Consider the following 21,714-nt stretch of genomic DNA (forward strand, 5'->3'; position numbering starts at 1 on the left):
AATGGAGAAAAACTGCAGCAGAAAATGTATGCTGCTGATTGGGCAGCTCCCTGGAAACCTGGGGACCGAATGACTAGGACGCTGGGCACAGGCTCCAAAGGTCCCCTTTAGCAAGCAGTGACTCTGCCCGCAAAGTGGACCCTGGAGACGGCAAACACCTCCCGATATTTCTAAGAGAAAAGCAAGAAATGTGTCTGCAGCTTCTGATGGCAGAGAGGCTCTGCGGGGAGCTCCCCTGTAGTCACATGGTCCTATGGTACTTACAGGACCTAAAACTTGAATGTACTTTTCAAATTTCAATTGACCTCTCCTCCAGATAGGGAACAAAAAAGCCAAAGAGTAGACTCAGAATGTTTCTCTTGTTCTAGAACACAGGTGCTGCCCTGCCTCTTACAGGGCTTCATCAGCATCACCTGGGAGCATATCAGAAACGCAGCATCTCAGATCCACCCCCGATCTATGGAGTCAGAAGCTGCGTTTTCACAGGACGCTCGGGTGTTCTGTCTATAGTCAAAGTTTGAGAAGCACTGGGTGGAGTGTGTGATATTTTTCTCTTTCAGCGCCACACTCCCAATTTTTTAATTTTAATTTTTGGCTTTTATAGTGCCTATCTTCTCAGTTTTCCTCTATTTGTGGCTCATTCTTCAAATGATAATGCCAACGCCACTGTCCCTCCTCATGGGAGGATGAAAAGATGTACTCCAAGGAGGGTCCAGAAAAGTCAAGGGTTCACCCTAAAATCCTTCACTGAAATTTGAGGTACTAGCTAGCTTATTTAGTAAGGAGTTTAAATTTTTAGGTGTAACTTCTAGATTCAGCTAAAGTTACTAATCGTCTCCCAAATACAAAGGATAAGAAAGGATTTTTAAGTTACTTTATCAATTTTATTGATTTATCACTCCAGTCACTTTGAAATAAAAGAACAAATAAATTTAAACTCTGTATTTCAAATACTTCAAAGATCATTTCAAAGATATTCTCTCTCTCTCTCTCTCTTTTTTTGTTGGTGAGGAAGATTGGCCCTGAGCTAACATCTGTGCCACCGAAGTGGGGTGCATGAACTTAACCACTATGCCACCAGACTGGCCCCTCAAAGATATTCTTAATGTCATCTTCTCAAGACATTTCTTCATCATCTACACTGTAACTTTTTCCTCCCTTGAAACTTCTCGAATTTTACTGACGTTGACTCTTAATTTTAATTAAAGCTGAAGCTACATGATACTAAAACTCCCAATGAATTCAGGTCAGTGAAAAAAAAAATCAGTCAATTTAGGAGAAATAAGACATTTAAGTAGCTTCTTGCTCATTTTTTCCTTTTTGAATGCTCTTCTGACATTGTCTAGTTGAATCAGTTGATAATCATCATTTATAAGACCGGAGTTTGTTCCAGCCTAGCAGAAATTTGAAGAAAAGGGTATTTATACCAAAACATTAAGTTACTTTCCCAACTATAAGAAAGAGAAAAACCAAATAAAGGAAAAGAGACTTATCAAAGTTTGCTTTGCTTAATATAAATTTTCCATTGGTCTGAGAGACGATGCCATCCTTTCTTGGCACAGATTTAGGCAGCAAATAAAGACTAAGGCAAGATGCTGGGGCTTGGGGAAAAATGTAACTCCTTATGGTTCAGATCTTCCTAATTCTGTGTCAGTGCCACACTCCCAGAAACCAGGCCCCCTAGTGGACTGAAGGAGTTAATGATTTCAACACTGGGATGCAGGAAGCTGAGTAGAATGGTATTTAATGATCTTATTCACTCATTTATACAGCACTCATATCCCAGGCACTGTTCTGAGCAGGTTATAAACGTCAATTCCCCTAATTCGCACAACACTGAATGAAGGAGGGACTAGCATCCAAATTTTATAGACCGAGAAGCAGGTGTAGAGAGGTTCGGTAACCTGCCCAAGGTCACACAGCTGGTCAGGGGCACAGCTGGGATTTGAAGGCTGAAGCCAGCTCCAGGGTTCATGCTCAGAACCACCTACACCACCACACTGCTGGTGAGGTTCTCAGAAAATGAACCACATGGAGAATTTATTCAAATATCTAGCAATGTTCCCTTCTCTAGAGGCTGGCCTTGTGGTAATTTTAACCTTCCAGAATATAGCTGCAACTCTGAAAATAGTTCATTAAAGCAAAAAACAATGAAAGAGAAGAAAATAGAGAAGTCAAAGGGCCATCAGGTAACCAAAGCTATCGGAAAGTCCATCCAATTTACTCCATAGGAGACACTCTAAAGCCTGTCCTGTCTATTGATACGCAACTGGAACAAGCCTAATTACCTGTCCAGACTGGGCAGTTCAGAAGCACAGCAAATTAGAAGGTAAAGCAACAAAGAGCAAGAAGAATTGACAGTCGCCACTGAAGCAGGAGACAGAAAATTTATAAGACGAGACAAAAATCCTAAAAGTAGTCTAGGCCTATTTAAAGTAGGAAGAAAAGGCCTAATATCCACCTCAAATGTTCTGAGCATCACTGAATGGAATAGAGAACGACAAAGCTTGGCAGGACCACTCCTGACCATAGACAGGGAGGCCCGTGTCTGATCACACGGAACAGCTGCACTCGAGGATGCACGAGGCTGAGCTCACTGCCGCGTAACACTCATCAACACCTGGTTTGAAAGCAGCCTTATGAGAAGAGAAGCTTGAAGGACATTCAAAACCTGCCTGGTGGAAATCAGACTGGCAGAGCGCTGGCTGGGGAGCCGGTGTGCCCCGTGTCCCTCCCTCTGCTCAACTGCGCCGACTCAACGCAAATGACACGTTGGTGTGGTTTCAGCAGCCCATGTTAATGATTTTCTTTTAAAGTTCTATGAAATTCTTGGGTGTTACACGGCTGGCTGCAAGGATGATGTTTATCTGTCACATGTCCGCTCTGTGAGGAAGGCCTTAGAGCCAACCCTATCTGATCTTAGCACCAAGAACCGTTATGTTTCTCCTTAGCAACTGATTCATTTGGATCTTCAGACACAGGAGCTGTGTAACTGACTTATTCAGGTTTCCCTTTCCAGTTTGGCTGCTAGGACACCGGGGTCAGATTAGTGGCCCTCCCTGTAGCCAGCATGCTGGTCATCATGGTGTGAAGTTTTAGGCTCAGTTCAGGCTCCATTTTGTGTCTTCATCCTCTCATTTCTTTTCTTTTTTTTTTTTGGTGAGGAAAATTGGCCCTGAGCTAACATCTGTGCCAATCTTCCTTTATTTTGTATGTGGGATGCCGCCACAGCGTGGCTTGATGAACGGTGTGGAGGTCCGTGCCCAGGATCCAAACCCACAAACCCTGGGCTGCCGAAGTGGAGCGCGTGAACTTAACCGCTACACCACCAGGCCAGCGCCCCCCTCTCCTCCCTTTTCTGTCTTCCTTTTTCTTCCATTTATTCTATATTGTATTTCAAACTTCTTTGAAGGCCAGCTTACATCCTTTCTAGAATTAGGTCAAGAGTAAATACATGAACAAATGAGTGAATGAATGACCTATAGATAGGGAAACTGAGGTTCAGAGATCGCCTAAGTAACTGGTTTGTAACAAGCTAGGATCTATGTCTCCTGACTTTTGACTTAGTGTCCTTTAAATAAATTGTATTAATAATGGTGATTCTCAATCACGAAGACCCTTTAAATTGTATTTAAAATACTATTGCTAAGAAGAAAGAAAAACATAGACGTTGGATAAATGAGATGTTTCCAGATAAAGAACACACCAAGAAAATAACTATTTTGTGTAGTGAAATGAAAGGGGCTCTTTAGTACTATGAAAGCCCCCGAAGCAAGTCAACAGACTTATTTTGATTCCCAGCGTATTTTATGTAACACTGATGATACGTCAAATCTGCGTGTTAGGTTCCAGTAACTACCCCAGAGAAAATGTCTCGAACTGTGATTTCTGTAGAGTCAAAAAATTCTGACCTCAAAGCTGTCATCTAGAAGTTGATATCTGACTTGCGAGTCACATTTTATTAGAATGGTATGATAGCCATTTATCAGAATAATATGTCTTCATCAGTCACTGAGGTATCACCGTGCTTTGAAAGTTCTGAGACAATTTAAAGAAAGTACAAAAAGAATGCATAAGTATGATATTAAGTTCCAGAAGGAAAGAAATGAAACAGTAGACAGTCTAAAAGGTGCATATGTAAAAGCTGCATCTGTGATTGAATTCATTCAGAAGCCAGGGCCCGGGTGTCTTTACCCTCACAGGCACCATCCTGCACTGTAACATTTCCTCCATAACAGGCAATAGCATAAGCCCTGTGGAACGAATTTCAAAAGGAAGAGACGTTATAAGAGATTTATTAGATGTTAAATGAATTTAGAGGCTGACTAATGTTTTTAGAAAACAAATTAGGGCAAGTCCCAAGTTTCCAGAAACAATACAGCTCAAAGACCTTTACAGACTTCGCTGCAATCAAAACGCGATTGATCACATTTGCAAAGGCTGGAAGAATAAGTAACTGCCAAGACATAAGCCAGGACGTTAGAGCATAAAGCATGGCCGTAAAGCAAGGAAGCTGACTTTTAACAGACATCTCAGAGCTCACAAACCCAGATGAGCGTTGCCTTCAGAGTAGTCACTTTGAGAGGCCGATACTCAATAATGCGATTGTTTCAAAACTCTGAGAATCCTTTAGTCAACCTTTGGTTAACACAGTCACGGCCCTCAGCACTTTATTTTGAATATCCTCTGTGACAGTCAGTCTTCACCTCTGAGGGGGATTTGGAGCTTATTTAGGCAAAAAAAAAAAAGCAGGACGCTAAAAGCAAGTGTGCGTGTGTGTGCGCATGTGCACAAGTGGTTTAAACAGCAGTTCTGAAGATGATTGCTGCGATACTGCAAGCAATGGTCATATTCCTGCCCTAAGACTACAGTGTCTCAAGATGACACAGTTGTTAGTGGTTATTTGTACCACTTGAGATCACCACCACCACCACATATTGAGCGCCTCGTGTGTGGCAGACAGCGTGCTAAGTACCTGGCGTATAGTCTCCTGTAATCTTCAGGACTCCATAGTTGGGTGTTATGATCTCCATTGCATAAATGAAGAAACTGAGGCTTCACAGTCTTGAAGTCACACGGCGAGTAGGTGAGGGGCTGGGATTTGAACCCGGGATCGTCTGACACTGGACTTCATGCTCTTACAACTCCACAGTAAGCAGGGCCTCTCACAGCTCAGGGCTGGGACTCACCAGCATGTGCTCTACCAGGCAAACTCGTGCTGGCATTTATTCCACGAGAGAGAGATCACTGCTCCCGAGGGTCCTTTCATTTTATCCCCAGGCGATCGTGAAAAGGTAACACCGAGGGATGAAAAGGAGGCAGGAAGTAGACAAACAGCCACTTTCTAAAATCAGAGAATTTTCTCAGCAGTAGAATGTGAGAGGTGGTGGGCCTTTCTGGGTCCAGGACAGGAAGAGACCAGTGAAAGCAGGATAGGATTTGGAGATATAAATAGATAAACACTCAGAGATCAACACCTAATTTCTCGCATGGGCAAAACACTTCTGAAATGTTGCCAAATCTTAAACTGGGTGATTTTAAAATAAGAATGGTAATCCTTGAGACTATTATTATAGGAGCATTTAGATTAAAAGTGTTATATAAATAACTAATGTTCTTCATCGTATAAGCATCCCGAAATGTTAACTGTCAGTAATTTGGACACAGTAATTAAGGAAAAGCCAGCTAGAGGAGATGTCAAATGTGTTCTCATCGTTTCCTAACTATATATTTAAATCTTTGGCCTTGATGGTAATTAGCCACGAATATTAACCTTCTTAGAGTTTTAAATAAAGATACTGGAAAATTACCTGGTGGTACTTCTTCAGGATGTTGTGCATTTCGGCCACGTCTTCACTTGTGATGGTCTTAATGATGTATCTCTTGTCGTAGGAAGTGTGGAAACGAGCTCCGCTCCGCGCCTGGGAGTCGTTGGGAAGGGGCGCGCTCCTGGTCAAGGAATTCTTCCCGTTGGGATGGGGGGGAGGAGGGAAGACAACCCATTAGATGTGGCTTTCTGATTTCCAGATAATTTGTTTTCATCATAAGTTTTCAAAAACATTTGTGTTTGCAAGAAATTGGTAAGTCGAGTGACAACATTTTATATTCATCATAATTCAAATTGCTAGTCTTTCAAATGAAATGAAAACAGCTTGGGTATGTACTACGATTCTTAATGTCCTTGAAGTAGGCTAATGTCTAGAATTATAATCAAAGTTGCTTTGTTCACCTTGTTCTTTTCTGAGGTGGACAAGAGCTCAAATTTTCTTCTGAATAAAATTACATTCCAGTCATGAAAGAAAATTTTGCATTCACTGACTGTTTCGCCATAGGACAGGTATTCTGCCAAGCATTAGGCACAAAGTATTTCTCCCAATTCTGATAACATCCCCATGAGATGGTTACTATTAATAGATTCTGATTTGGTCCATCCTCCACGCCCCCATCAGCCATTTTTGAGAACGACTAATCTCCTGGAGGGTACACAAGGAGGGGCTCCGAGCAGGGGCTCTTCTAGCATCATTTCATTCCAGTATCTGGCTCATGCTATCGACACTCTAGCTAGGGAAGTCTACCCTTTTCTCATACGTGACTGTGTTTGAAATTCCTATTTTCTTAGAGCCTCCAGGAAGCCCCTCCCCTGTCCCCCAACCTTCTTTATTATCACCCAAAAGACTAGGATTAGCAAACATCTAGCATCTGAGAAGTCTGGTCTTCACCTCTGCCAACTGCCTTCTTCAGTGTTGACTTTCCTCCCCTGCCTGGCCCACGGGATTGTGTGTGAGGGATTCAAAGGCAAGAACTTTCCCTCAACTTCCTCTCTGAAAGTGGGCATCCAAAAGCCCCAGTGAACCAAATGCTGTCTAGTTGAGGGACAGAGATATCCTCAGAGAGGTAGGTGATATCAGGGCATTATGGATTTTCAATGAAAGAGTTCCCTTTCTGTCTAGTGTACTCAAGTCTCTTTATCCTTGCCTTCCTTTCCAGATGAAATCTAATACCATCTAGCCACATGAAGGATAATTATATTGCAGTGGCAGAGCAGCTCATGGAGTTCCTTTGCGTGCTGAGGGAAGCAGCCCATGAGCTCATTCTTGTTTCCAAGGTATTGGAAATAGGCCCAGGCACCACTGCAGCATATTATGACATTCTGAGATAGTCCATCCTGATCCGAGTGCAAGCAGGCACACTTGTCCAGTGCAGAGCCAGCACTGCCAATTAACAGAATTTGCTTTCCTTAGCTTGTTAGAAAACTGGAAAGAAGGAAAAAAAAAAAATCAATGTAACTCCCAATGACTTTAAATAGCAGGATTTGGCAGTGTTAAATTATTCTGAAGACACCTGAAATTCATTAGACTGAGAAGGATGAAAATGACTTTCAGGATGAAAATGGCTATATTAACAAGAGTTTAATTCTCAATTACATTGTTTCCTCAAAAAAAGACTTCTCCTTTATACTACTTCCTACTAAGAATAAAAAGGAAGAAAATCAAAGTGAATGATCCCTTTTGGGGTTTTAAACACTAGCAAAGAAAGCAATCATTGCTCTTGGATAACAGTCTTACTTTTTCCTCCAAAATATTAATTTGCAATAAGTTATTCCAAATAAAAGAAGAACACTAGGAATCGTAAGATTACAAATTACTTTCAGGCATAAAACCAAAGCGGGAACAATCAACTTTATGACAGCCAGGCAGAACAGGTTATAAACTTTGTAAAACTGACAACACATGTAAAATAACTTTTGGGGGCAGTGGGAAATAGTAAAAGATAACTGTATTCAGCAAAGCCCAGAATTATAGCAGCATCAGTTTCGTAGATCGTTTTCTTAGGCATATTAGACAGGAAAGTAACGTTCTATCACGGACCAATGGGACAGAATAAAATTGGAAGCTGCATAGTCAGTGCTTCTCAAACTTTAACGAGCAACTGAGTCACCTAGGGATCACGTTAAAATGCAGATTCTGAGCCAGCAGGTGTGGGGTGGGGCATTAGAAGAAGCAGATGATGCTGATACAGCGGGTCTGCAGAACACAGGGGAGACCCAAGAGTTTACTGAATCGTGGCTGTGATATGTTCTGTCAGGTGCAGAGTGTGCTGAGTCTATTATTGTGTGTTGTAAGTGCATTAAGTGTGTTATAATCGCAGACTCACCTGCATCAACGCCTTTCCTATTATATTCTGTCCAACTCTGGTTTGGTTAAAATGGGAAACTTTACAGCAAAGAATAATAATTCAGTGCATTCACTGTATTAATTCATTACAGAAATGTTTAATAATACTGATTATGTTCAAGGCAACATATGCGTTTATAAAGTAAATGCCTAGTCAAATAATGTAATAACTCCTTAGCTCAGGTGCTGCTGCCTTCCCAATTCTTTGCCTTTCCCTTCAGTTTCAAAGACATTGATAATCATTTCTTACAGACTTTGCATCAGGATATTGGTCATCTCATATTGGCCTGGGATATAAAACCTTACAAATTCTAATCTTGATTCTGCGTCAACTCAATTTTTCAATAATCACATGAGTAGTCCCAACCCACAATGTCTACTTCTAGTGTGTGGAAAAAAATTTTTAAGGCTCTTAGTTTTCAAATAATAAGTGAAGTCAGGAACAGACACTTTGTCAAAATTTAGAATGTACCTTTTATAATCGCTATGAACATAAAATATATGAATCAAATTTATTGAAAACCTTAGACAAGCAGAAAATCAGAAGAGTAAGTGCAATTTTACCCAAAATGCATGATCCTTGGAATGATTCTAAAGCCTGGAAAAATCCAACTCAATATTTCGTATTTCTTTTCACGACATTCCTATGAGATAGGAAAAGCCAGGGACGTTTTCCCATTTGAAGATAATGAAACTGGAGTAAAATGGAGTCTAGTAATATGCCCACGGCTCCTGCCTAAAGCTTCCTCTGAGGTAACCAAAGAGGGCAATTTACAAAGACAAGATGAAACTTTTGCCGTTACTTAACACCGTAACCATAGACTTTTTTTAGCCTTTGAAATAAAGTAGAATTGTTTGTGTGTGTGTGTGTGTAAAGGCAGTACTGTGTAATGGTAAGGTGCTGGTCTGGGACCTAGAACATCTGTGACTCATCAACCCTTGGATATGTCACTTAGCCTCTTTGAGCCTCAGTTTCTGGGTCTGTAAAGCGATGGAGAATAAGCCCAGGGGAGAGGGTGAGCTGAATTAGACCTCTACCTCGGGCTTTCTGTAACTCTAAAAATGTATTTACCCGAAGGCATGGCACATTGTGCTAGGAACTGCTGGAGAGCACGGCCCTCAGAAGGTGATTCGATATGTTTCCCAACAAAAGTCCAGTCAGAAGAGTCTAACCATCATCTCAGCAGGGGCATAGTGATGATTTAGGACATCTGGGCCAAGATCAAAGCAAAGATGACAATAGTTCTTAGAGCAGCATGAAAATAAAACTTCATAGATTCCAGATGTACTCAGGACAACCTTGGCAACAACGAGAAAACAAGCCAGGAGGCTGTGGCTATACACCAAAAGGAGTCACTGAGTGGCCTAAAAGCAGTCTGCCATCTGACAAAACTGAATATTGAGATTCCTCGGTGTGGTTGTTCTGTCACAAAGGAAAAATGAAGCACAGCTTCATACAGGGTGCTTGGAGAAGTCTGGAAGGCCAGGAGGAGAAAGGCCTGAGAGAAACAGAGCTTGGGAGTGACCTTCAGGAGCCCCCAGAGGGTCCCTTGATGAGTAAACAAATCTCATAATCAAAGAGCATTACACTTGGAAGCAACCTTGGAGATTATTCCAAACCACTCAATTTATAGAGAAGAAAACAGAGACCCAGAGAGCAGAAATGACTTGCCCATCTCAGTTCTTCAACATCCGAGTGGGCCGGAGTACGTGGAGGCCTCGCAGGGGCCTCCCGCAGAGCCTCCATCCTCCCACCACCGCTCCTCCCTGCCTGGGCTCCAGTCTGGTGGGCGTTACGATGGGATCACCGATATAGATTTTTCCGTGGTGACAGAGACCTTCTAATCACAAGCTAGAGCGTGAGCCAGCTGGCACAAAACCAAACCTGTCTTTATGTTATATATTCTGTAATAAGGGGACATTTTTAAAATTCAAAATCTGGGATTCTGAACCTCTCAGTTCAAAAGTGTGAATGTGTGGGCCAGCCCGGTGGCGTAGCGGTTAAGTGTGTGAGCTCCGCTGCTGGTGGCCCGGGTTCAGATCCCTGACGCACCGCTTGTCAGGCCATGCTTTGGCGGCGTCCCATATAAAGTGGAGGAAGATGGGCACAGATGTTAGCCCAGGGCCAGTCTTCCTCAGCAACAAGAGGAAGACTGGCATGGATGTTAGCTCAGGGCTGATCTTCCTCACAAAAAAAAAACAAAAGTGTGAATGTGGACATTTGGGCTCAAAGTCACAACACAACACAAAGGCAATCAAGGGCTTATTCAACGTGTGAAATCGTCCACTGGTCTTCTCAAATGTCCTCATACACCTCCTAAGTCTACAAACCATCAGAAGAGAACACATTCACAAACCCATTAAGCATACATTCACAGAATGTTCCAAACATCAAAACCATCTCTTGATGTTAAGTTTAGCTTATTCATCCTTTTATTTAGTTTATTCATATTTTCTCAGGTTCACACTGCCATAAGCAGAGGCCTGAGGACCTTTCAAGTTCCAAACAGGACTGATGATGAAGCTAGAAGGCAGGAGAGGATGGCATCAGACATGGGAGCTTTAGAAGTCAAGACTGGGTGACTCTGGGTAAGTTATTTAAGCATTTTGTGCCTCAGTTTCCATATCTGTAGGAAGGTGATAATGATGATAATAATAAGTTTGTTTGGGGGTTTAATTAGATAACACGAAGTTTTTATGATAGTACCCGGAATACAGTAACACTCAATAAACAGTGCTCTTATTATATTATTATAAAAAATTATAAATTTCAACTTGGAAGATAATGAGAGGTACGGATCAATATTAACAAGTTACTCTGTAAGTTGGTAAGCTAAAAAGGAAGAAGGACTTGTAGAATAAGTTCTTCCAGTTTGCTCTTCATTCCTTTGTCCCCCAACCCTGGCCAAGCCTCTGGTTTGCACTCAGGGAACATCGAGAGCCACACACTCTCTGTTCACTTTTACAGGTTATTTTCTACAGCCCTCAATAATAACCATTTATATTTTTAAAAGAGAATTTGAAACTTTATACAAAGAAGTTTCAAGTTGAAAATTTCTAACCCACAAGGTCTTCCTTCTATCCTTGTCCCCTGCTGACCCCCCAGCATCCTCTCAAGCCAAAGGGGAAGGAGGGATGACAGAGGGTTGGACAACTCTCCAAAGGAAGTAGAAAGCACAGGGGTGGCGATGGACAGACGGACAACAGGACAACTCCTTCCTGATAGGGAGGAGGAAGGAAAGTAGGCTGGCTAAAGATGAAAATGAATTTTAAGGTACAGGAGAGGGAAAGCCTGGGGACCCCCCGAAGTGTGGGCCTCTGTTACCTCGAGGCAGCAGCAAGAACAAGGGAGGGTGGGCAGGGCTTGAGGAGAGAGAGGAGTTTGGAAAAGCAACAGGGAACCAATGGTCTGGGAAGTCATCCGTGTAACATGCTGGGCTACCACAAAATCCACAATCCCATTCAATGCAGAGCCTTAAAAGACGTAATTCAACATTTAAAATATAGATGTAATAGAAACCTGATACAGTCTCTTGTTCTCTCCCCTGCCCACAACGGTCACTCATGCGCTGCCTTTACCAGCTTTTTCTTTCCTTTTCAGGCTGTCGGGTCTCAGCATGTGTGGTAGAAACAGAAGGAGTTAGAAGTCAAAGGCGATGAGAGCCCACCCCTTACTCTGTTATCTGATTATCTGCAAAGAAAGACAGTGGGACTTCATGGTCTCGAGGTTTTGTCTTGCTCTCCTAATTATTCAGTAATAGTTACTACTTTGACCCCAAACACCCACAGAGCACCTTGTTTTGCACATTCACACTTTTGAACTGGGGGGTTCAGAATCCCAGATTTTGAATTTAAAAATAGGTACTATTCAGTAATGGTAATAGCTCAGTAATTGTAACATTCAGTTGGTAGACACACAGGAAATGGACAATGATTTGCTAGTAGTTTGGGGGAAAAATCTAAGGATAATTGTAAACAAACTGCAAAAAACTTGCTCTATTGTTGCTACCCTTTCCTTCCATACATTTGATAGTTTCTACAATAAATTATGTAATTCCTTAAATTCACTTGTTCTAAATGGAAATACTGTTATAACTCCTACCTTCAAGAAAAAGGCAGCCAAAAGCAATGGTGGAGGGAAAAAATTCATTAATTTTAATTATTAATTATTCATGAATTCATATTGAATATAAACTAATCTTAAACCTCAAATGTTCTTCTTCCTTAACAGCTTTACTGAGATATAATGCACATACCATACAATCTACCTATTTAAAGTGTACAAATCAATGGTTTTAAGTACATTTACACAGTTAACCATTACGACAATGAATTTTAGAACATTTTCATCACCTCAGAAAGAAACCTTGTAACCATTAGCAGTCACTCCCATTCTTCCCCCCACCCCCTCCAACTAGGAGACCACTTCCTGTCTTATGGATTTGCCTATTCTGGACATGTCATATACATGCAATCATACAGTACACAGGCGTTTGTGACTGGCCCAAACATTCTGCTTACAAGTCCCTGAAGCATACTCATCACCTGAGGGGACCCTCTGTGCCAGCTGTAGACCCTGGGCTATCTCTGAACGAGTGAGGTGACACTGTGGATGCTCTCCACTCAGTCCAGTGCTGTGGACATGTTCTAGCCAGCAAATGTTGCTTCTTAGGACGCTCCTAGGCTTGCTGGGGAGTTGGGGATAAAATGAACTGTTAGACAAAAATTGTTACGGCAAAGGTTACGGCAAAGCTATTAGATGCAGGGCAGGTAAGAATATGACAATGAAGTCCATTTTTACCTGGCTATCTTGCCACTTGGGAAGTGAACTTATATTTCATCACTTTCATTTTCTATAGCCAAGTATACTTCTGATCATACAATACCCTGTCTCAAACCTCAACAGCTGTGTTTGAAGTTCTGGTGCCATCTCAGCCCTCAACAGGAAATAAAGGAAGATAATGAGAGATGAAGCTCTCTCTTCAATGGTCTTCTTACAATTATAATTGGAAATTTATTTCCAATTCATTTCCCTTAAGAAAGGGATTAATGGTGCTATCCTTCCTCCCCACTCCTCTCCAAGTCTGCATTGAAGATGTTTATTTCCACAGTGGGAGGTCCAGGATTAGTGTAGCCTCCAGAAGGTGGAGATGTAAAGGTCAATTTAATTAGCTCATTCTTCCCACCAGTCTTCTATACTTCTCGTAAAAATGTCACGCTTTACTAACCATTACGGTCCCTGTATATTTTTTAAATACCCAAGCATTTTGAACATTTAATTCTCTTGAACTACTCATATGGTCTTATATGTATTTTTGGCTTTTTTCCATTTTGATATCAGTTTGTATTTCTGCTAAAAATCATGTATGAAAAGTTTTTATTTTCAGTCAACAGAAAGGCCACTTAAAATCAACTCTGCCATGCTCAAAGGCAAATAAGCCACCACCTTACAAAGGGAACATGTCAACACTGTGTACAAAAATCTAAGTGACAGCCATCTACTCACGGTGACTTAATAATAGATTCAGAGATTTGACGGCTGGGAGGGCCTCAGACAGCATCGTGTCCTTCTCCCCCATTTCACAGATGAGAAAACTGAGACCTACCAGGACTGAGTGACTGGATTAAGTCACAGCGTCAATCACTGAAGATCCAAAACTCAAACTATCCTCCCAACTCCCAGGAAGATGTTCTTTTTCCTAACCTAGGCTACCTGTTTCATGGACTTGCAACCTGGAAGCCAAGCGCTGCGTTGCTGACAACTCAGGATTATGATTACACGCCTCAAATCACACAGCCCAGGAGCCGGGAGTGACCGCCTGGACAAAGCTGCTTTCTCGGTTTGCATTTGACATATCTGAGAGAGCACAGACGGTCCTCTGACCCAGTGAGAGGGGTAAAGACCAACATGCTAACTCGAACCTCATCATCAAGGATTTATTACATGCCCACTGTGTTCAAAGCCATGTGTGAAGCTCTTGGAAAAATCTGAGCTGCGATCCCAGGTGTAGAGTGGCTTTCATTATAGAGGGGAGCAAGACACAGAGCAATTTAACACTTATCAATAATGAAACAACTTGTAGAAAAGAACAACACAAAAATGAACGGGAATGACCAGCAGAGAAAGCAGCAGAGTCACAGGAACTTCACAGCGTGCCACGAGATCTCCGTTAAAATTCTCAGGTTGTACTTGACTGAGATTAGGATACCAGAGACCTGTGCCCGAGGATCATGAGAAACCACCACAGCATCCAACCTGTACCCCGGACAGGAGCTCCCTGTGGCAGGGGTGACCGGCTGTCAGCTCTTGTTGAAACTCACGAGTCATAACCCAAAGTAGGTTCAGGGGCAAGAACGCAGGCAGAGAGGAAGCCTGAGTTAGGTGGGGCAGCTTGTGGTAGCGACAGTAACTGGTTCAACTCACATGAAGGAGCAGAAAAAGCACAAGAAAAAACCTGACGATGTGGCGGGTCGTGAGGGAGTTTCCCCAAAAGTCTACCAAGAGACTTGTCCAACCTGAGGGGAGGCCTGGGGCTTTCAGCCCCGGCGAGTTTCTGTCCTTCATCCACTGTGACGTTCACGGCGGCTCAGCTGTGAGGAGGAACAGTGACAGGGCAGGCTGAACAAACCCAAGAGACAACAGACTGTTACAAAGCAACAGAAGAGCTTATATGGTTCAAGGAGTAAGCAAATTCAGGGTGGTGACAGCACAGGAGGAGTGGGGAGAGACCAGCACCTCTCTGCCGATCCCTCCCACACCTGGGCCTCTGCTCCTGGTCCCGATCCTGAGCACTACTTGGGATGCCCAACTGCATGACGACCAGCCACACACAGGCACCCCAAGGTCACCTCCATATTCAAGAGGCTAAAAGCTCAGCTTCATCTTCTTCTCTCCTCCCCATCCCCATCTTCCCTCCCCCAGCGAGCGGCACTCCTGCTCTCCCAGCGTCTCAGGCCCCAACACCTCCGGCTCCTGGCCCCGGCTCCTGTGGACCATCAGCCACCACTCTTGTCAGTTTTCTCTTCTCCCTGCCTTGTGAAGCTGCTCTCTGCTTGACTCTATCAGTGCCAAGTGCCCTGGTCTGGCCTCTGCTCCACCCGTTGAGATATTTCACGGCCTCCTAACTTCGTCTCCCTTGTATGCCTTCTATACATAACCACCTCAATTATCTTCAGAGAATCCAGATGTCACCACATCACTGCCCTGTGCCAAATCAGCAGGGCTGCTCTCAGGCTGAAGAATCGGGTTGAGGTCTTCAGCTGATGTCCACACTCTTCACTTTCCATCTTGATCTCCCACAATCCTCCCACCACCCAGTAGCTGCACATCTCCTGAGGTCTCCCGCCCAACGCTTCAGCCCAGAAGGCTCACTTCTCTTGCTATGCCCCCCTCAGCCCTCCCTCCCTTTCTTTCTTCCACAAATATTTCTTAAGCACCTGCCCAGAGCCAGAGTGGTGCCAAACTCTGGGCCTACAGCCCGGTAAACACGCTAGACTCAGTTCCTGCCCTCAGACAGTTGAAATCATATTTGGGACATCTACATATGAAAACATAGCGATAGACTTTATATTCTAGAGATACTGGCAGAATTTTCCTTTCAAAGTTTAGTATACTCTGAAGGGTCTTAACACTAATTCTATTTTTAAACTTGAAACAAGAACATCAAAAGTTTAAAAAGTTAGCTTTTAAAATTAATTATTTTAAAATTAGAATTCTCTGTTACGAATACAAAGAAGAAAATGCATCAGATGCAAATAATGAGGGATTCTAATTCAGGAGACGCAGTGGGGGAGAAGTAAACCTGGTATTATCCTCCACAAAGAACAAGAGGGCTCGACTTCAATTATGTGGCGTATTTGGGTTTAACTGCATTATCTCCATCCTGCATAACCTTTTGGTTTCTGCTGGGCCATCCTCTCCTGCAGCTCAGAAACTTCAATTGAAGCTTCCCCTTGACTTCCCAGGCCTGTTATAAGAGGTTCTGACACTCTGAGAGACTGGGAAGAGGGATGCAGATATTCTTGAAGAACATTCAAAATCAAGATGTCTGGGTTTCTGTAAATCTTGTTAGCATCTAGTACACAATCTGGCACGTAATAGTAAAGAAATAAAATAAAATAAATTCCTTCACTCTTTCTTCTCTTCTGCATTCCCTATGTCTAGCACAGTGGCAAATAAACACACATTGAGTTGATAGTTGTGCATGAAATCACCAACCTAAGAGAGACCAGAGCCGAAGGCGGCAGTGGTGATGGCAGAAAAGAACTACAGCAACAGTAACAGTGGAGGCCTCCGTGGGGGCATTCATCTTGAAAGACATCTTATCTTAAAAGTATGGTAATGGGGAGTCGCACTCGCCCAACAATGATCAGTAGAACAGAATTCAGCTCTGAGCATATTACAAACCAATGAGGTAATTTTAAGAAGCACTAATAAGTTGAAGAAAATTCTGAATCTCAAGGCACTGGGTGTACACACACACAAACAGGTTTACATCTGTATGTTAGGTGATACTGTTATTAATGATGAATATTCTAGAACTGTTGCTTGAATTTGTCTTCGATAGCAAGAAAAAGAAGTTTTATTTTTAAAAGACATTCAAGAAATCAAAGCCAAAGAAAAGATACAAATGTTTACGGGGACAGCAGGAATGCTTTTAGTTCTTTTCAAGAAGTTTCAGTCCGCTGACAGAGGTCAATTAGGTGGGCTCATGCCTGTGATCTCCTTTGATCATATTGATCGATATTGACTTTTTTCAGGTGCAGCAGAAAGACATTCGCACACACAAGGCAGGTAGAGACCATTTATCCATGTGATTTAATGTGAAGGTTTGAATACTAAATGAATCAGGTTTGAATACTAAATGAACCAGACAGTTGATCTCCTTATCGCCACAGTGATTTAAAGTCGCTTGACCAACAAGCAAGCACTTTGGAAAAATAAACACAGCAAGGTAAAGCAGAGCAGGGTGAGGCCTAGTCCCCTTTGGCAATCCAGTGCCCCCAAAAGATGATGAGACCCCAGGTCATTGATCCCACTTCTCGAATCCGACTGAGAAAGTCTTCAATTTGGTACTATGTGTGTCAACTGATACCTGTTCCTCGTTCTGGCCACAACCAATGAAACATCTGGGCAGTGGTGCATCCAGGTGCCAAGCAGCTGAGATGACAGGGCCCTCTGCTCCTGGCCTATTCCTCCTGCCAGCCTCCGCATTCACCCCTGCAGTGCGAAGGGGCCCTCGAGGCACGCACCCAGAGCCCGAGTTGGCACAACTTCTCTTTTTTTCCAAACCAAGGAGCCAACCAAGTGGGTGGAGTCCCCACAGTTATAATGTTATCCTCGGTTTGAACTCAGGGGCCCTGCCCCGGCTGAACGTTTTTCAAGAGGTATGGACACTGGGAAAGGAACACAGGATTGAGGAAGGAAACCAGTGTATCTCGAAACATCCACCTTTTTTTTTTTTTTTTTTTTTTTTAACAGAAATACAGTTGCCAAAGAGAAAGCAGCAATTTAAATGCCCAGAGCACCAGGCATAGCTGAGGAAAGGAGTGGCGTTCAAACGATTAATTATACCCACACCATCTCCCCTCTATACTGATCTCTCAGACTAAGAGCTTAACAGACTTGCCAATTAGTTAACGTGTGAATCATCCTCCGCTTGCCTAATTTGCCTTCAGACTTTGTACTCAGCAATTTGCACTTACTTAAATATCAACTTCTGTGGTTTTGTTTTCAGGGGGAAAAAAGGTGGTAGTATTTCAGCCAGTAAATTGGTCATTTTAGGGAATTTAAAAAACTACTATTATCTACTGCAGGATAGAATTCAGGAATGTAACGGGTCCATTTTAGATCTCATTTCACAGGGCTGATTATGAGAAGAAATACAAGCACTTCATTTTGGTAATGAATGGAGGAATCTAACAAGATCCTGTAGCACAGGCCCCCAAAAGTCAGTTTCTGTGAAATGCCTGTGTAGTTGTTTTATTTTTAAATTTTACTTATTTATTTATTTGCTGAGGAAGATTTGCCCTGAGCTAACATCTGTGCCAATCTTCCTCTATTTTGTATGTGGGTTGCCCCACGGCATGGCTGACAAGTGGTGCAGGTTTGAGCCCGGGATCCACACCCGTGAGCCTGGGTTGCTGAACTGAAGAGTGCTGAACTTAACCACTATGCCATGGGGCCGGCCCCCGTTTTATTTTTTCAAAAAAAAGGGGATGAAGGAAGGAACACACCTGAGTTTAGCACGGGAGAGTCAGGCAGAGATTTTGTTCAGACGTCAAAGTTATCATCAGCTTTTTCATTCCTTTTAAAGTACTCAGTTTATTTTCATTTGGCCTCTTTAAAGGTAATAGTGCTCAAATAATGTAGAATTATTCCTTTTTATTTTATACAAACCTTTTTTACTATTCCCAAATTTATTCTTCAGAAGTGACTTATGTTTTCAGCAGTAAATTTCAAGTCTGAGTTTGATCTGGGTTCTTTCTCTTACACACAAAGCCCAAACCTGAGCGTTGGCTCCACCGCAGTTTTTACAGGTAAACCAGGTGCCCACATCCCCCCTGTCCCATTCCCCCTCAGCCCTCTTTGGGGTGCACCGAGCCTCTCAGAACCGGGGCCTCCGAGGAAGCCTTGGCCCCGGTCCACCGAGGAGGGAATGTCACCGGCAGCCTAGGCAGCACTGCTTTTTCAGAACATGGCAGCCTGGAGGCCTTTCATGCCTGAGTGAGCATGTGAGAAGTGCCTGGAAACTTGCAACAACGGAGCAGGGCAGGGCGGGGAGGCCCACAAATCTTCAGGAAAGTGTACTGACTAAGCTTGATTTGCCTCAGGGACCCTTTTCATTAAGGAAAAATACAGGGTAAGCCGTGCCAATATTCAACTTGTAAGGTCACCCAGGATGGTAATATGGCACTTAATGCGGGATTAATTAGGATTTCCCATTGAGGGCAAATGAGGGAAAGTGTTTACTAGATTTGAAGGGATTTAAAGTAAGTCAGTCCTCTCACAGTAAAAAAAAAAAAAAGAGACTGTCGTAAAAGACCAGAAAGTCGCCCTTGCATCTCCTAATGCGGATTTCTTTCTTGGCTTTTACGAATGTGGTTGGCTATGTGAAAATCAGGTAATTGATGGCAAGCCCTTTCTTAGGAAAAATGACCACGGATCAACAGATAAGACAGCACCATGATCTCAATTTTAAAAGGTAAAATTGAGAACCAGGCAAATATTGGGAGAAAAGCAACAGGCACATTTTTTACGTGGTGGGGACCAAGAGCAGAGCAAGGTGCTCCACAGAACTGTTCCCGGGATGGTGGGCTCCTGTGGGTGACAAGAGTGCTGCAGTCACTTGACCACGCCCCATCGTAGTGCACAAGTGTGGCCTCTGACAAAAACGCTGTGGGCAAGAGGCAGGGTTGGCCAATTTGAAAAGCAGCAAATCAGCAAGAAAAAAAATAAATGTCTAAGATTCCAAAGTGGCCTCTGCAAATACAGGAAATGTGAATTCAACACACATGTGCACAGTTGCACAGGCTGTGGACACATTATATCAAACTCTCCCAAAGGATAATTTCTTTTCCTACCAACTACTGAAATCATATTGTGTAGAAGTCCCCAACGGAAAGAACCCTTTATTTCAGAAAGAACATTAAAAATTCCTTATGTAAAATGAAATTACTATATATAATTACTTGTAATGACAAAAATGTAAATCCCACTTATTAAAAGCAAAAGGCATGATGAAACGCATTTGAAGCAATTGTTAACAAAAGCACCTCACCTGGAAATCTTGGTCGTCGATTCCAAACCTCTCCCGCAGGTTACGGAAAACCATCGGGCAGTACTCCTTAAACTTGAAATGGCTCGGCATGTTTTCTCTGAAACAGTCATATTGTGGAATAAAGCTCAGAAAGACGAAGAGTTAACCAGACTTGAATCTGTCACTGATACCGGCTCAACACAGGTTGACATAAGGGAAGCCATATTGTACAAAAGAAACCATATTGTAACTTTGAGTGACCTCTGATTAACTAACCCAGCCGGATTTGCACCCTCCAGGAGGTATACATGCTCTGTAGATTTTATGGCCCCTCCCAGCTGCGACAAGGTGATAACTTTGTTCTTTTGAGTTCCTTAGGAACGTGGTGACCCCTGGGCAGAAAGTCTATGCTGATAGCCATCGTCAACCATAACTGAAAGATCAGAGTATACGGCATTGCTCTGGTCTCTGATGCATATCCAGTAAAACAAAAGATGATCAGGAACTGAGACCAGATGTCTGCCCCACCTGGAGACCAGCCCCCTACATAACTGGCCTGTGGTCTTTGTTCTGTAAGATGGTTCTTTTGGACATTAGTCGGACATCTTCCCCCTTGCTAGCAAGCTGTAATAAAACCCTTTCTCTCCTACCACCTTGCTTCTCGACTACTGGCATGTCTGGTGGCGGGCAGACGACCCACCTTGGGTGGTAACACCACCATCTAGTTCTACATGTTGCCAAAGAAGCGCGTGGAGTTCCCGACCCACAGAAGGCACAGATGTGCTTCATAGAACCAAGTGCCACCCACAGTACGATCTGGGAGACAGAGGGGCAGACTGATAACATCTGTCTCTTCTCACCTTCTAGGGGTGCTGGGACTCTAGGACCTTTTTCATCCTGACCACATGTTACAGCCGCTTCCTCAAGGAAAAAGAGGTGGAGAGGAAGGGGCCACGCAGAGGGGACAGGGAAGGGAAAGCTGAGAGCTTGGAGAGTCAGGGAAGGGCAGCAGAGTGAGCCACAACCAGCGCTCCCCACACTAGTCCTCAGTTCCTAGCTGATTAGAGCTTACAAAACAAGACCATCTCACTCCTTGAACGACCTATTTTATGTTTTATATAAATACCACGTTAAATTCACATAGAAAAGGTCCCCTCAAAAGGTCAACCTCTAAACAGTATTATGAGAAGAAGTAACACGTCAGCTTCACATTAGAACAATGGCCCCACTAAGAAATTTCATAATTGATCCTCATGTGGGAAGGATTTCTTTGAGGCTCATCCTACTCTTCAGAACTGCTTCCTCCTTTGTGTTCTCACACACACACACACACACACATCCCCCCTCTATTGTGGTACTTTGCACACCAAATTATAGTAATTTGTACGTGTCATTTTCCAACCACCCGCCTGACTGTAAGCTCCCTGAGGGCAGGGCATGTCTCATACGTCTTTGTATATCTGGCTGTCAATGGACTACCTAACATACAATGACATTCAAATGAAGGAGAAATATTCTCCATGTCCAATATGGCATCCAATTATGTTTTATAAAAATGCACCTTAATTCTTTGTTGTTCTATGAAGTAGTCAGTTCTGCTCAGAAAGTAATCGTTATCAGAGTTTTGTGTAAGATAGCTAAGGTCCATAGCTGCTCAGAAATCCAAGCAATTTACAGCTTCAAACATTTAAATTGTAATGAGAATATCACTTTGAACATATAAGATATTCATAGAGAATGATATGCCATATGGCAAAAGGATATTACCCAAGAGGGACTGC

At 42.9% G+C, this 21,714-nt stretch overlaps 1 protein-coding gene across 1 annotated transcript in view; it reads right to left on the reverse strand.

Annotated features, from left to right (window-relative positions):
* Positions 1-21,714, reverse strand: part of PIP4K2A (phosphatidylinositol-5-phosphate 4-kinase type 2 alpha) — a 165,431-nt gene that overhangs the window by 41,930 nt on the left and 101,787 nt on the right. The window contains exons 3-4 of the mRNA XM_058532564.1: positions 19,955-20,051; positions 5,811-5,963 (exon numbers count right to left, since the gene is read on the reverse strand). Of these exons, the coding sequence (XP_058388547.1) occupies positions 5,811-5,963; positions 19,955-20,051 (250 nt within the window). The remainder of the gene's footprint in view (positions 1-5,810; positions 5,964-19,954; positions 20,052-21,714) is intronic.

This window comes from Diceros bicornis, chromosome 36 (assembly GCF_020826845.1).
Source record: "Diceros bicornis minor isolate mBicDic1 chromosome 36, mDicBic1.mat.cur, whole genome shotgun sequence".
Classification (NCBI taxonomy): Eukaryota; Metazoa; Chordata; class Mammalia; order Perissodactyla; family Rhinocerotidae; genus Diceros; species Diceros bicornis.